At 41.1% G+C, this 14538-nt stretch overlaps 1 protein-coding gene across 2 annotated transcripts; it reads right to left on the bottom strand.

The window, feature by feature from the left end:
- Window positions 1-660: 660 nt before the first annotated feature.
- On the bottom strand, window positions 661-11941 carry pelp1 (proline, glutamate and leucine rich protein 1). Of its 2 annotated transcripts, none has more exons than XM_072687723.1 (17): window positions 11764-11941; window positions 11136-11200; window positions 10847-10952; window positions 9421-9570; window positions 9090-9161; window positions 8926-8985; window positions 8671-8827; window positions 7869-8001; window positions 7246-7333; window positions 6996-7084; window positions 6255-6368; window positions 5934-6084; window positions 5445-5607; window positions 4939-4994; window positions 4601-4825; window positions 1107-2942; window positions 661-853 (listed from the first exon to the last, which is right to left on the bottom strand). In XM_072687723.1, exons 1-17 carry the CDS (start codon window positions 11908-11910, stop codon window positions 761-763), a joined length of 3705 nt encoding a protein of 1234 aa, XP_072543824.1. In that variant the 5' UTR covers window positions 11911-11941; the 3' UTR covers window positions 661-760. The 2 variants fall into 2 exon arrangements, with proteins under 2 accessions (XP_072543824.1, XP_072543825.1); XM_072687724.1 differs by having other exon boundaries at window positions 7869-7998.
- Between the last annotated feature and the right edge of the window lie 2597 nt (window positions 11942-14538).

Here is a 14538-nt window from a genome sequence, read left to right as displayed (position 1 = left end):
ATTCTTGTTTAAATGCATTACCACTGACCACGATTACCATAGTCTCTGGCAGCGTTTTAGCACAGATATCTTTGGCCTATTGAAACATGCAATAAATCAAACTAGTGTAACTGTACTCATTCAGATCCTGTAAAAATTAAGAACCTACTATATTTTAGTTCCTATTTTTAATTGTCTTTTGCAACCAATTCACAAAAAATAAGCACATATGTAACAAACAAATGGCAGTACAAAAAAATGAAATATGAAAAAAAAAGCCCAAGAACATTACATTAACCATCTCATCCTCTTCATGTAGGTTACCAAGTTCTTTAGTGTATGGTCAGAGGGCAGGAAAGAAATCCAAGCAGAAGGCTATGCAAGCAAGCTGAAGGCATGCAACCCGTGAGCAGGAATGTTCTGAACGCAGCAAATGACCAACGGCCTTCGCTCTCACAGGTCAAAATTCCAGGTAATGTAAGGAAGCATCTGTGAGAAGTGAATGTTGCAACAGGCCACAAGAATGGCCATTCGCTGGATCATAACAAGTTCGGACTGATACGCTAGAAGACCGCTTATGACATCACAGAAGAGTAATTCTTAAATGACATCACAAGAGAAACCGTGACTGCATCACAGATACAAACCGTTTATGAGACTTTTTTTAAATAAACGAAAGGCTTTCAAGTATACTTTTTAATCAATAACAGCTGAATGGAAACATTGATGAAAGATCCTTATGAGTCCAAGTGAACGACGGGTTATAGGTCCTGGAGGTGGTCTAGGAACGTGACTGTGAGGCACCATGATCCTCATCGTCTGGAGGGCAATCTACAAAGTCAGCCAGCATTGAGGCCATTGCCTCATCATCAATCTGGGAGAAAGAAGAGAGAAAATAAGGAGAGAGCAAGTTATTTGCAAGATGATCAGCATTAGACTAGCAGTGCATCCTTGAGTGGCGTAGCTGCAGCCAGTGTTTACATACTGTGTGTATACAGAGTGTAAACATTAGAGGTCATTAAATTCAAAAGACAGAAACTTCCTAGACTTTCCCTGCACCCAGAACCACTGGTCTTCCACAAGCATGCAGTTCACACAGTGCTAACTGGTGGGGTAAAGAAGCTTACCTTTTTCTTCTCACTGCCTTGCTCAGACCCCTCTCCTTCTCTGTCTTCTATTTTCCTTTTCGTCCCTCGTGCTTCCTTGTCCTCCACCTCCTCCTCCTGCTGCTGTTGCTGCTGCGGCGGCTTCCCCTCTCCCTGTTGTCCTTCATCCTTCTCTGCAGCCTCCTCTACTTGCTGTGGTGCAATATCTTCTGATGTAGATGCTGTACTCTGATTGGGGGCATCTTCTTTTTCAGCTTCTGTACTTTGCTCAGTAACTTCAACCTCTGCAGTTGCCTCCTGACTCTCCTGAGGTGCCCCAGATGCCTCTGGGACTGCTGGTTCTGGCTCTTGTCTTGTCCCTTCCTGTGACCAAGGCCTTGCTTCCTGTTCAGGTTCTGCTGCAGAGGCATTTGCTGCCTGCTCTTCTTCTGCCTCTTCAACAATCACATGAGTCTCTAGTTGCGTCTCAACAGGCTCACTTTCATTCCGTTCTACGGCACCAATGTTCTCGATCTCTTCCACAGCCACTTTGTCCTTCATGCCCTCCTCTCCATAGACACTTCGGACACCCTCCATCTCTTCTATGCCTGCTTCAACCTGCCCTTCCTGCTCCATATGGAATGCATCCATCCTTCTTTCCTCTTGCTCTTCAATCATCACCTCGCCCTCCTCTCCTCCCATCACGGCTCTTCTGTTTTCCCCCTCCAATGGCTGGATCTCCTCTTCTTCCTCATCCTCCTCTTCTTCATCTATCTCCTCTCCCTCTTCCTCTTCAAAGTCATCATACTCTTCCCCTGCATACTCCTCGTCTTCAGGGAAATCGCTTCCTTCTTCTTCCTCCTCATCTTCTTCCAGCCCTTCTTCTTCTTCCTCCTCTTCTCCCAGCTCATCTTCGTCCTCCATCTCTTCGTCCTCCTCCTCTTCATCGTCAGAGCTGTTGATGTTAATGACGTTCTGGTCCTTCTCAGCAGCCGCAGGCTGCTGGAGCTGGCGGCTAGTCTGGGCCAGCTGGCTCTGGAGCTGCATGTGCAAAGAGAGGCCCAGCTGAGCCGGCTGACCACCTGGGGATGGCTGCATCAGCATCTGCTGGAGCTGGGGACCAGCAGGCAGTGAGTTGCCAAGGCCACCGGGGGATGCGGCAAGTGACACACTGGTGGAGTTCAGAGGAGGCACCAAGGAGACAAGCTGGTCTGTCTGGCTGGGCCCAGGGAAGGAGTTGATGTTGTTGGCATCCGTTGGCAGAATCTGATGGGAAATGGACGTGGGAAGCTCGTTAGGTAGGGCAGTGTCAACTGTGCCTGCTTCAGTGGGTGTGGTCATGGCACCCCCCGGGGGTGGAGGAAGGGTCTGTGCATTAGCAACTCCTTCTTGCATTTCCAGCATCATTCCTTGAGGCATGATGACCACACTATCATCAGAATCGCTTTCTAGTGAGATCTCCACATCTTCGGCCTCCTCTTTGTCGTAGCGGACAAATACCTGCCGTTGGCCCTCAGGGGCTGCTAGTCCTGCGAGTTCGGCCGGTTGGGCTGGAGAGAGAAGCAGGTCGGCTTGCACTCCGGTGGCACCCGTTGGAGTGGGAAGAGCAGGAGGAGCCAGGGGGAGATGATTGTCCAGGGAACCAAGAAGGGCAGCAGGGCCTAAGCCCAGAGGATGTCTGGAAGGAAAAGAAGGCCCTGGTGCAGGCCCCCCCAGCAGGGTAGGTAGGGAGAGTGAGGGGTTCTGTGTAGCGCTGAGGACAGGTGCAGCTGGGGAGGGCTTGAGAGAAAGAGGGGGTAAAGAGAGGGAGATGGAGGGGGTACGTGGATGAAGAAGAGTGTTGCATATGGTCAAGGCCTCAGTGCAGAATGAGGAAACCTAAAGAGAGCAAGCAAGAACAAAGTTGACCGGAAAGGTAAAGTGTACTGTCAGACAAGCACAGTTACATCATTCATTATTCATCCATCTGCAAATGGGAGTTTAAGATTAGTTATGCTAATATATTTAGGATTCATTTTGAAAAGTTTTCCTAACCACCAATAAGCAGCCCCCAGGAAGGTTGTAGGGGTAATAGTTCATTTTCTCTCATTTGCATAAGACAGCAACATCTACAGCTGTGGTCGGACGTTGGCTCATTATGGAAATGAATGACTGAATGATCTGTTCTTTTTCTAGAGCAAAATGAGCGTACAACTTACTGTTCATCTTTAATAAAATAAAATAAAAAAAAACATTTAGTCCAAACTTTTCACAACGGTCTTCTGAAGTAGACAATAGAAATTGTACATACTGGGTCAAAAATATTCATACAAAACACCATTTTTTGATTAAATGTCAAAGAAAGCTTAGAAGTGTTGATGTAGGGGCTTTTTTCTTGGACAACAGCCTCTCAGCCCCTGGCAATGTAAAATTTGATTTACTGTTCCAGCAGCTTCAATATCATGGGAGGTCTGCGCTTTGGCAATTCATGGGCTGTTTCAGACCATCCGAACCAAGGTCTTAGGTCTTCCAGATCTTAGCGAAGCAGCTACACCTCTGAATTAATACTCTAAATTGATATACACCTGTATGTAGAAAAGTGTGACTCAGTGTTGATTTCACAAACTATTAAGATTTCTTTTAAAATATTCTTGTTTTTTTCTATTAAAGATGTGTAGATGAAAGCCCAATATTGCAATGACCTTAATTGTCGAAAATGAGCATATGTCAACGTCCGTCAACAACTGTAAACCTCTCATTAATTTACTGGAGGCACTGTAGTGTGATTAGTAAGTTCCCAACAACTATACACGTCTGCAGCAAATAACGAGGCACATTTTATGACTCATTAACATTACTAACACTTTCATTTTAAAAGTTGTTAATGCTGTAGACCCAGAGGTTTAGGAGATTTTGGGCTTCTAAACCTGGTCCTGGAGTACCGCTGAAGCACAAATGGATTTTTACCTCTTGCTCAAACACAAGATTCTATAAAATACATTAATTAATCAGTCCATCTTGAGATGATGGTGTTACGGTACAGATACAAACACTGAAAAATGTACAGTGCGGAGGATTAGAGCTCAGGAATATTTGTGTATAATAAAATGTACACAGGCTTCACCTTAAGTTTGAACACAATTTCTTGAATATTTGCCAGACTCAAATTTGGGCTTCTCAGAGCCCATCCATCATCCTTAATAGATCTTGGCATACAGGGTTTTTTTCCCCTCTGATTATAATTTAAAAAAGGAGTGGAAACAGTGTCTTTTAGCCTCTTGTAATAATCTATTTTCCAAGGCAGCACCCAAATACAATGTACAATACCCAAATACTGTTTCAGCTCATCTTGCCATGCTGAAGACACGTGTCACTAGCAGCAAGTTAAGACAAACATTACATAAGCTAAGCTTTATTCAGGTGTAGATGTTTTCTGGTTATATTGGCATTCTGACCAACATTTTAATCAACACTTTGATTAAAGCTCTTCTCCTCCAGGATTAAAAAGCTCTGATCTAATACAGCTGTGGGGACTGCAATTGTATCTGGTCACTCACTGTCACATGGCGGTCTCGTCTGCCCTGGCTGAACGCAGACACAGCGCAAGAGAGTGGAGGAGGCCAGCACGGTGAGGGCACCAGCACCAGTGCCAACAGGAGCCTGTAAAGCTCCCGGCGAGGAGCAGCACTACCATACTGACCACTAGCAACGCCAACCTCTGAGCCGCACTGAGCCTGCTGCTGCAGTCGAACACACAGCGGTACCACCAGATCCTGCAGCCTCTGAGAGAGGGAGAATAAAAAATATATTTTTAAAATATTTACTCCACACCTGCCATGACAAACGATAATACAGTGGACTTTACATGTAAAACACTGTAGAAAAAGTAACTCACTTTATGGAGGTCCTCTTTCAGGAGAGTGCCACTAGTCAAAATAATCTGCCTGAGGGCTGTAATGAAACAAGAACATTCACTAAATGTTCTCAAGTTAATATAATCAAATAACCGATTTCCAAAAGATCTACAGCTGTGGTCGGACGTTAGCTCATTATGGAAATGAATGACTGAATCTGATCTGTTCTTTTTCTAGAGCAAAATGAGCGTACAACTTACTGTTCATCTTTAATAAAATAAAATAAAAAAAACATTTAGTCCAAACTTTTCACAATGGTCTTCTGAAGTAGACAATAGAAATTGTACATACTGGGTCAAAAATATTCATACAAAACACCATTTTTTGATTAAATGTCGAAAGCTTAGAAGTGTTGATGTAGGGGCTTTTTTCTTGGACAACAGTGGTCCTGGAGTACCGCTGAAGCACAAATGGATTTTTACCTCTTGCTCAAACACAAGATTCTATAAAATACATTAATTAATTCCAAAAGATCAAGACCCCTCACCTCGAAGGGCAGCTAAGCATGTGTCCTGATTGGCTAACGCATCGCCTTTCCTTTGCAGCGAGACTACTCCTGAGTCTCCAATACCCAAGCCCTTTGTCCGCCGTGGCCCTGCCTTCCCAGCTGCACCTACAAGATCTGATATGGAAGTCGGTCCTGCACGAAGCTAGATGAGACAAGTGAGACAGAACAACAATTAAGAGTTTAAGATGGTCAAATTTAATAGACAAGTAAATCACGTGACAATATCGTAATATCCAAGTCTCACTGCCCTATAGACTGAACATTACAATAAATCAAAAACATTATTTTCGTTGTATGAACACTGAGCTTACATGAACCTGAGCATTGTGTTTAATAACGGCCAATAACTGTATATATTACATCACATCACAAAACATATAGCACCCGAGTAGGTGAGCTTCAGACTATGGATGGTTTGAAAAAAATGCCATTAATAAGTTTATTACAGCACATTACAAATGAACATACTTTGACAGCCTCGGTTCCTGGTGTAATGTCACCCATCAGATGAGCAAAGAGCACCTCTGAATGGGAGGTGCTTCCTTGTAGGACTGAAGCAGAGGCTCCACCCACTCGCACCCACAGTTCTAGAGTGTGATATATAGCCACTCGTACAGCACTGTAGGTAAAGGAGAGGAGAATTAGGAAAAAGAGTACATTACTTACACAACTTGCAGTAAAAAAAAAAACGAAAAAGCAGTGGGTTTCAAGCAAGTATCGTACTGAAATGACCACCTTGTTAGTGCCACACCTGAAAAATGAAATTAAATCCATGACTGCGTGCATTACCTGTATGCTCTTTGTTGACCCAGGCTGGCCTCTGGCAGGGGCGTCCAGGCAGACAGCGACTGCGAGAAGAGCCTGGTGATCACACTACAATACTGCACCAGTCCACCACCCACACTGAAACAGACAGAATCATTTAATCAACAGCCGAACGGCATACAAGAGAGTCTTATGATGCATGTCTACTTGCAACATTTTAATTAAGAGCCCTGCGAACGTAGTATTGGATTGGATTGCTGGGGGTTTTACACCCCTCAAGCTTATTGACATTGGTGCCAATATGTTTATGTTCATCTGCCCCAGAGTGTCTACTGGCAATACTTGGCCCTCTACAGTGAATAGACAAGCTGCATGTACAATTTAAGGTAGCTAAATGCATTCATTAGAAAGGGTTTTTATAAACATTTAGACATAAAATGAACCTGTAGGTCCTGTAAATAGTTTATTTGGCTTGTTGGAGACTTCAGTGTATTGCTTTTGGACTGCACTTTAAATTATTGGATTGTCTGATTTGTAACTTTTTTAATTTCCTTCCCAGACTCATATGCATCTACAACATTCTCACAAGAAATTTGAATTTCTATTATTTATATTTTACAAATGCTGAAGACATTTCGGTTTTATTAAGTTAAAATAAAGATGGTGTCCATTTATTCAAATACGTGTAAAAAAAAAAAAAAAAAAAAGAAAAAAAGAGACAGTGGCCTGTCTTCTATTACAACCAAACAGTAAATAGTTACCCACACTTTGATAAGAGAGGAGAGCAGTTCCAGAGAGTCACTGTGTATAGAGGGCAACACCAACAGCTTCAGGCAACCTTCACCTGTGACATTCTGAAGAAATACACATATGTGGAAGGTTGAGCATTTCTTATCATCAAAGTAACAATTAGTCTTAGGATTAATCAGTACGTACATGCACACACACGCACACAAACACACACGCGCGCACACACACAAACCTCAATATGCGAGAAAAGAAGCAGCGCACTTACGATGCTCTTAGTGCTAACGGCCAGGGCACGACACACCAGGTTGAGGACATGCTGAATAGGAAGACGTACCGAGGTGGCTGGATCAAAACTACATGAGAAACATAAAGAGAAACTTTTAGACACAAAGATCAAACTATTGCAATTACTATATTTTATGATCTAGGCTGATGAATGTGTACATTGATAGAAGACTATTGATTCAATTCATATGCACACCCTGTAAGCACAGACGTTGCCATCAATCAAACCTTTGTATCCTCATTATAGATGGTTTTGACTGTAAAATCTAGCAACTGGATTAAATTACCATAATGAATAGATTACATTTGAAACCCATACAAATCACCTCAAAAAGTCTTTTACACTAACTGAGTCCAAATTAATTTCTGTCGCATGCAAAGTACAGATACAAGGTTTTTGCGTGACAGTAATATGTAAAAATCATACTGATGTGTCAAGATTGCACTTTGGGGACATTGCTTTAAGTCCTAAGCAAAATGATTCAACTCTGGACTGTAATAGAAGTGCTTTAGGTATCTTTAGGTATGAGCTACTCAAGAGATTGTTCAGACAGTTCCTTTATTTATACCAGGAGATCAGGCAACACATGCAGACATAGTTACCTGAGAGTATGTTTAAGAGCCAGACACACTGCTCTGTAGCGCTGGCGAAGCTGGAGAACCAACAAGGGGTCTATGTCATCCAGAGGAGGAAAGGGAAGTTCTAATCCTGGGCCATCATACTGTATAGTCTCTTCTGAACAAGCAAAAGAGACCAAAAAGAGACCAAAAAAAACAAAAAACAAACAAACAAACAAAAAAAAAACCCACCCAGAGAAATTAAGGCAAGAAAACACATAGTAGTAGCATTACTAATATTATCCCATCTAATCCTGGTATTTCTTGAGGAACAGATCCTCAAGTATGAAATATTTAAACTGAGTGTTTGCTTTTAGCATTAAATTATTCCTAAAAACAGACTAACAGAAATAGTAGAATTTTGCATTAGCAAGGACATTGGTACAGGGATTGGGATACTAATTTTTTGGGATTGGGATGTTAATTTTACTTATGCTGCATTCATGACAAATGGGAAACCATTTGTCACCCAACTCCAGCTATTAGGGATCAGTAAAATCCTCACAGGAATCTAGCTCGTTTGACTAGATTCTTGTATCACCAGCGTAAAAGGCTCTTACACGTTTATGCTGGTGATACAAGAATGGTTCATTTATTTAAAAAGTAAACCATTGCTTTGTTGAGTGAGTGCTGCCATGTTAAAGTGACATCATGGAACCGCACCTGAAATATTTGAGAATGTGAAGATACTTTGGGTCAGAAACTTCCGACTAGCCATTTGGTCATGAACACAGCATTATCAAATTAAATAGATCATCAGTGCTAGTTTTGCCTAGCTGTAACTCACCTGTTTCTACACCCTGGTACAATTGACCCAGAATACTATTGGCTGATGCCAGAAGACAGTGCAGTTGATTGGTCCAGCCTTCAGCTCTGCGCCCACCTCCTCCACGCTCAAGCACACCTCCCAGGCAAGCCAGCCGCCCATAACATTCAGAAGCCACCTACAAAACAACACATTTAGCGATTTGTTTTATTCTGTGATGTAATAGGAAAAAACGGTCTTCAAACATTTTCATTACAAAACAAAAATCCCACTTACTTCTTGAACTTTAGGGTGGTCCGAGTCCAACTTAGAAAGGAAATAAACCCCTAGCTTTTCCTGCAGGAGCAAACAGTCACAGTGAATAAAAAAAAAAAAAAAAGAGCACACGGGTAATGTACTAAGACGAAGAGCTCTAAAAATGGAAACACCACAGAACTCACCTTCAGTGATCCGCATGCCCGTGGGTAATAGATCATACACGCCATCATCCCCTCCATGGCAGCTAGATGGCACTATGATGAAGATAAATTTTTGACAGAAGCGGAACAGAATTTATAAAGCTGCACAGATCACACAACCGGCAATCATGAGTCCAGATATTTTCATTCTGAAATGGTCAAACATTTCTGCTGTGTGTATCAGCCAGAAAAGCCTAAAGAAACTCTAAACATAAAACACAACCCAGATTCTGTGCCATTATCTTCTACCACTACCTACTGTCCACAGGCGAGATCAGCATAATTCCAGCACAAAGCTGTGTAGGAGTCTCACCTCTGACTTGAGACCCAGCAGAGAGGTGAGGATGCCCAGGATGGAGTTAAGGCCCACCTCTCTTGCCAGTTCGGGCAGTTGAGAAGAGTACTGTAGCAGGTCCTGCAACACACCGACTGCTAGCTGTACAGAAGGCAGAGGGGCCTGGGACTGTGCGTGTTGGAGAGTTACAGGCCACAGGGACAATGGTAGAGACAGGGAGAAAGAGATATTTGACAGTAATTATTACAAAACTTTGCAATCAAATCTTTTTCCATTGACTTCCACTGAAAGTTAAGTAGGATTTTTTTTTTAAATACAATGTTTTATTCCGAACAAACAGTACTAATCAATCAATGCTTGAAAAAAAAAAAAAAAAAAAAAAAAAAAAAAAAAAAAACCCAAACAAACAAAATCACAAAGCTGTCACAAAAAAATGTACAAAATTAGTATATACTACTCTTGTGCATCTTCAGAAGTATATATAATTATGTATACTTGGTAAGAAATTGCTAAATAAATAAATAAAAATAAAGGGAATAATGAGGTGCAGATTATTCTAAAGTCACGGCATGAAGACTTTTGTTAAAAATACCCCTGGGTGTCCGAACGGCAGAGTCGCTTGCGGTCTTCAAATGCCGACTAAAGTACTGAGGTCTCCACACTGACTTTTGTATTTAGTAGTAGAGCTGGGCAATTTGACAATATTTTATAGTATTGTGATAAATTTTGTTATGGTGATGATAATAATATGCTTTTCTGCTAAGCATATCAAGGGTACTGTTAGTGCTTAATAAACACTGATCAGCTCCAAGTTTTATTACAAACAATGTAATTAGACTGGTTTAATTAGATGAGCAGCAGATGTTGGAAAAAAAAATGACCATATTTAGTGCGGGAGAGTATCCGAATAGCAGTTTATAAGAATGTGTCGCAACTGGTGTTTCTTAGCCTGTGATTACATGTATTGAGATAAATATTGTGCATCACGAAAAAAAGTCTTTAAATATCGTGATAGTTTTTGTTTGTTTGTTTGTTTGTTGTTGTACCATATCACCCAGCCCTATTTAGTAGTATCTAATCTAAGGTATTTTTGGATCCTTGCTGATACAAACTAGCTACGGGTATTTCCTGAGTAAACAGCGAAGTACGTTTGTAAGTCACTCTGGATAAGAGCGTCTGCTAAATTCCTTCAATGTAAATGTTAAAATGTATGATTAACATTAAAAGTAATACAAACCTTGGTAAGGTAAATTCTAACTTAGTACTACTACCATTATCATCAAGACCAATTGTATAATTATTACAGAAGCAATTCAACAGCATTTTCAGTTAATTCATAACATCATAAAATATTAATACTAAAATATATGCACACGATCCTACACTTCAGGGGCGCTTACTGGTGAAAATATAATTCGAGCCAAAACTCGGCTAGGTGTCTCACCTGTATGATCTGCTGTAAAGAGCGCAACCATGATAGGCAGTGCTGCTGGAACACCTCACTTGAACTGTCCTTGACCAGCATAGACAGCAGGCACAGCCCTTCAAACCTAAAAACACACAAGGAAACCTGTCTAGAACCATTCAACCTTATTCAACTAAAACCTTTTTTTAATGTATTTCTTTCTTTCTTTCTTTCTTTTTTTTAACTTCCTAAAAATCATAAATGCATTAGAATTACATTAACAGAAGGGGTAAAGGAAGTTCCCTCATAATTACTATGTGATGCTCACCTGGTTTTGCTGGATGCGAGCCGTGCATTGCTAATGCCCACCAGGCCACCCACTGTTCCTGAGTTCTAGTGCACAAGAAAGAAAAGCATGTGGAAATCATTACTACTGTCAACAGGATCTTTACAAATAACAACACAACTGCAGGACAGTTTTGGTCATATGTCCAAAAGTATCCAGATGTCCCCTCTAATCAATGCATTTAGCTATACAAAACTGTTTTAACTGTGGAGTTTAACTGAGTTCACACAGCTTGTACAACCTCCCCAGAAAAGCACTGACAATAGATTGGGATGCTCTGGTCACCGAACCCAATGCCAAGCACAGGCAGGAGGGGTCTAAAGCCCCCCAGACTAGTCTGGGACTGAACTGCAGTGCTAAAGATGGCACTATAGGGGTAGTCTTAGGCTAAATCTAGCTATGAGGAAATCCGCAGTGAACAAAGACTGGACCACTTGCTACAGGAGTCAATATTACAGGAGCTACAGGAATTTAAATCAAGTGGGTCATCGTCTGGTATTCCGCTGATGAGCGGCAGCTCTCCGGAGCGTAAACACACAAAGACGCACTGCTGCTGCTAACGTTAGCCTGCTAGCTAGCTGAGTTACAGCTCTGCTGTCCAAAAGCCCACCTGCGCTCCGACCGCGCCATGCTCCCGGTAGTTGCTGAGAAGTGCGGGCAGGAATTCGGGCCTCTCCTCCTTCAGGGCGGACACCAGACCCTCGGTGAGGCGCGCATTGTTGGGGCTCTGGCCATGCAGCCAAGCAGCCGTAGCCATCTTGCCGCCTGTAAGCTACGTCAGTGTCACTCGACGCGAAGGACTCCCGCGTGGGGTTGACGCTGTTATTTCGCGCCGCCTATCGCGGCTCCGGTCAGCACATCTGTAAGGAGCTGGACACATCTGTACTCCTAGGGCAAAACCGTGTTAGGTTTTATTTAAAAGGTTTTTTTTAATAAATAAAATATTTGAATTGAATAATAAGCACGAGTCATTTCAGCGCTCGAACTCTTCATTGTTGCTGATTTGCTAATTGTAAAAAAATGATAAACCTAATAAAGATAATTAATAGCTTAAAACAGCTACAAATCATCATGAGCTGAATTCTAAGAGTCTATAAGTTTATAATAGTCATTTTTGAATAACTCATAATGTTGTTAAAATGTATGATTAACATTGGTACAGTTGGGTAAATACTAACCTAGTACTATTACTAGGGCTTGAAGCAAATATGGCACCTGCATGGTCAGCTTGTAAATGTGTTTGTAGCCAGCGAAGAGTCGTTCAGTTCTTCTTTGGGGATTTATTTGCCCATTCTTACTTACTAAAGGCTTCTAGTTGGGTGCGATTCCTGGACCGTGTTGCATCCACTGTTCTTTTGAAGTTTATCCACAGACTGATGATGCTTAGGTTGGAGTCTGAGAAGGCTATGGTAAGTCCTTCACCTTGTGTCTCTTGAGGGAATCCATCATGCTTTTTGGGATGAAGGTAGTAGCATTATCCTGCTGTAGAAGCCATTCTCTTTTCTACAGGTTGTGTGGAGGTTCTGGTTTTCTTCCAGAATTTTCTAAGTAATTGAATCTATTCATGCTTTAATCAGTGAAATGTTCCCTGTGCCACTGGCTGCAACACAAGCCCAACACATGATCCATCCTCCCTGTACATAACAGTTGGTGAGTTGTTTCCAAGGTTCATTAGGCTTGTTTAGGTGTTCCTTTGAAAAGGTCTGAGGCTGAATTTTGTGGTGAGGACTCAGGGAAGGTCATATTCATGAAGGCCATATTTGTGCAGGTGTCACTGCACAATAGAACAGTGCTCCGCCAATCCAGAGTCTGCTAAATCGTCCTAAAGGTCTTTTGCTTGGTCTTTCTAGTCAAGTTTCTTGGTCTTCCAGAATTCAGCTTGACCTCCAACATTGTGAAGTTGCTGATATTTCTTCCAGTCACATTAGCTCATCTCACGTCTCATAAAAGTCATTTTGAAGACTGAGGTGTTGCTGGTTTGTTTTGTGCGAGCACACTTACCCAGTTAATCGTACGTCTACTTTAAATCCCTTTTTTGTGTTTTACTTTATTAAAAATAAGACAAATTGGTCCAAACAAAGCTTCACTTGCAGCACACGTCCAAAATTACAGGGAACACTACCTGAAGCTGCTAGTCTGTATCTGCAGGAATTCATGCATTGCATTATATATTTACCCATCAGATACCTGCATGAATGAGTAGGTGTACATGTGTTTCTATTGCATTTGAGGAGTGTACATTAGTTAACAGCTATTAATGCCCACTCAGATTACACTGGGAAGGTAATCCTATTAATTTTTTACATTGGCTAATGCACACACACCTGAACAAAGTAGTGGCTTTAAAAATTGCAGGAAATGAGTTGAATCCATGTAAGCCATCATTGTTATTCTTGTTGTCAGGAAATCCGTCCTCATATCTCTAGTCGGAAGTGAATGATGAAATTAACCTACTTCTGCCGGAGTTACACCTACAGAGAATTGGGACGAGGAAGCAGAGAAGGGAATGGAGATCATTTGATGTGGCCTACTTTTTCAGGGTTTTTTTCTTGCTTTTTTTTTAATCACTTTTTTTTAAGTTTATTAATCCTTTGTCTCTTCTTTCTTTCTCTTCATTTATTTATTTATCTATCTCTCGCTCTCTTTCACACACAGACACAAAATAAAGACTGACACCAAACTGATTGTTGTTTTTGTTTTGTTTGTTTGTTTTTTTTTTTACATTTTCTAAAACGCAGTACAAAATAAAGAAGCAACATATATTTTCCAATGTATTCATGTATTAAAAAAAACTTGATTTTTTTTTGGTGAATTTTCATTCCATTTTATTGACTAAAATAACATATTGCTTATACAGTATCTTGGAATTCATAATATCAATATATTTCATCTTACTTTATTTGTGAATTAAATTACCAGGTAGCATGTATGTTTATTTTCTTTAATATCAATTTTAGTAGTAGTGAGAAGTAAAAGTAGCTTAAAATCATCCTTAAAATACAAAAAGGTCTGACATGGTACAATATAATCTATAAACCAACATTAGCGTGCGTTTTCCTTAGATATACCCTACTGAATCGGAGGGAAGATATACAATATAATATTTCTTTTATACACTTGACTGGTTCACAGACATATGAGGCTCCATTCGGACTGAAAAAGCAAAGCTTTACATTAAGATGGTCTGAGCGAGTGCTTTATCACGATAATACGACATTCTCAAAGTTGCCTACAGTTGCCTCTGCATGCTTGGCTTTCTAGCAAAGCACTCACAACAGGACAAAGATAAGGTGATTTTAGGCCATCAGATAAAAAATAGGCTCCCTGCCATTTCATAATTTCACAACAAATGAATAAATCAACCCCCCCAAAAAAGCATTCTGAA

Source organism: Salminus brasiliensis, chromosome 9 (assembly GCF_030463535.1).
Source record: "Salminus brasiliensis chromosome 9, fSalBra1.hap2, whole genome shotgun sequence".
Taxonomy (NCBI): Eukaryota; Metazoa; Chordata; class Actinopteri; order Characiformes; family Bryconidae; genus Salminus; species Salminus brasiliensis.
The sequence above is the reverse complement of the archived record's forward strand: the minus strand, read 5'-3'. Positions and strand labels throughout refer to the sequence as shown.

What these genes read in the sequence shown, in the direction of transcription:
- pelp1 (XM_072687723.1), bottom strand. Translation starts at nt 11,910, where the DNA reads ATGGCTACGGCTGCTTGGCTGCATGGCCAGAGCCCCAACAATGCGCGC. An exon ending in CTCTCCTCTCTTATCAAAGT is followed by an intron (nt 6,369 to 6,995) that starts GTGGGTAACTAT and finishes TGTCTGTTTCAG; the next exon opens with TGTGGGTGGTGGACTGGTGC. An exon ending in CAGGAACCGAGGCTGTCAAA is followed by an intron (nt 5,608 to 5,933) that starts GTATGTTCATTT and finishes TGTCTCATCTAG; the next exon opens with CTTCGTGCAGGACCGACTTC.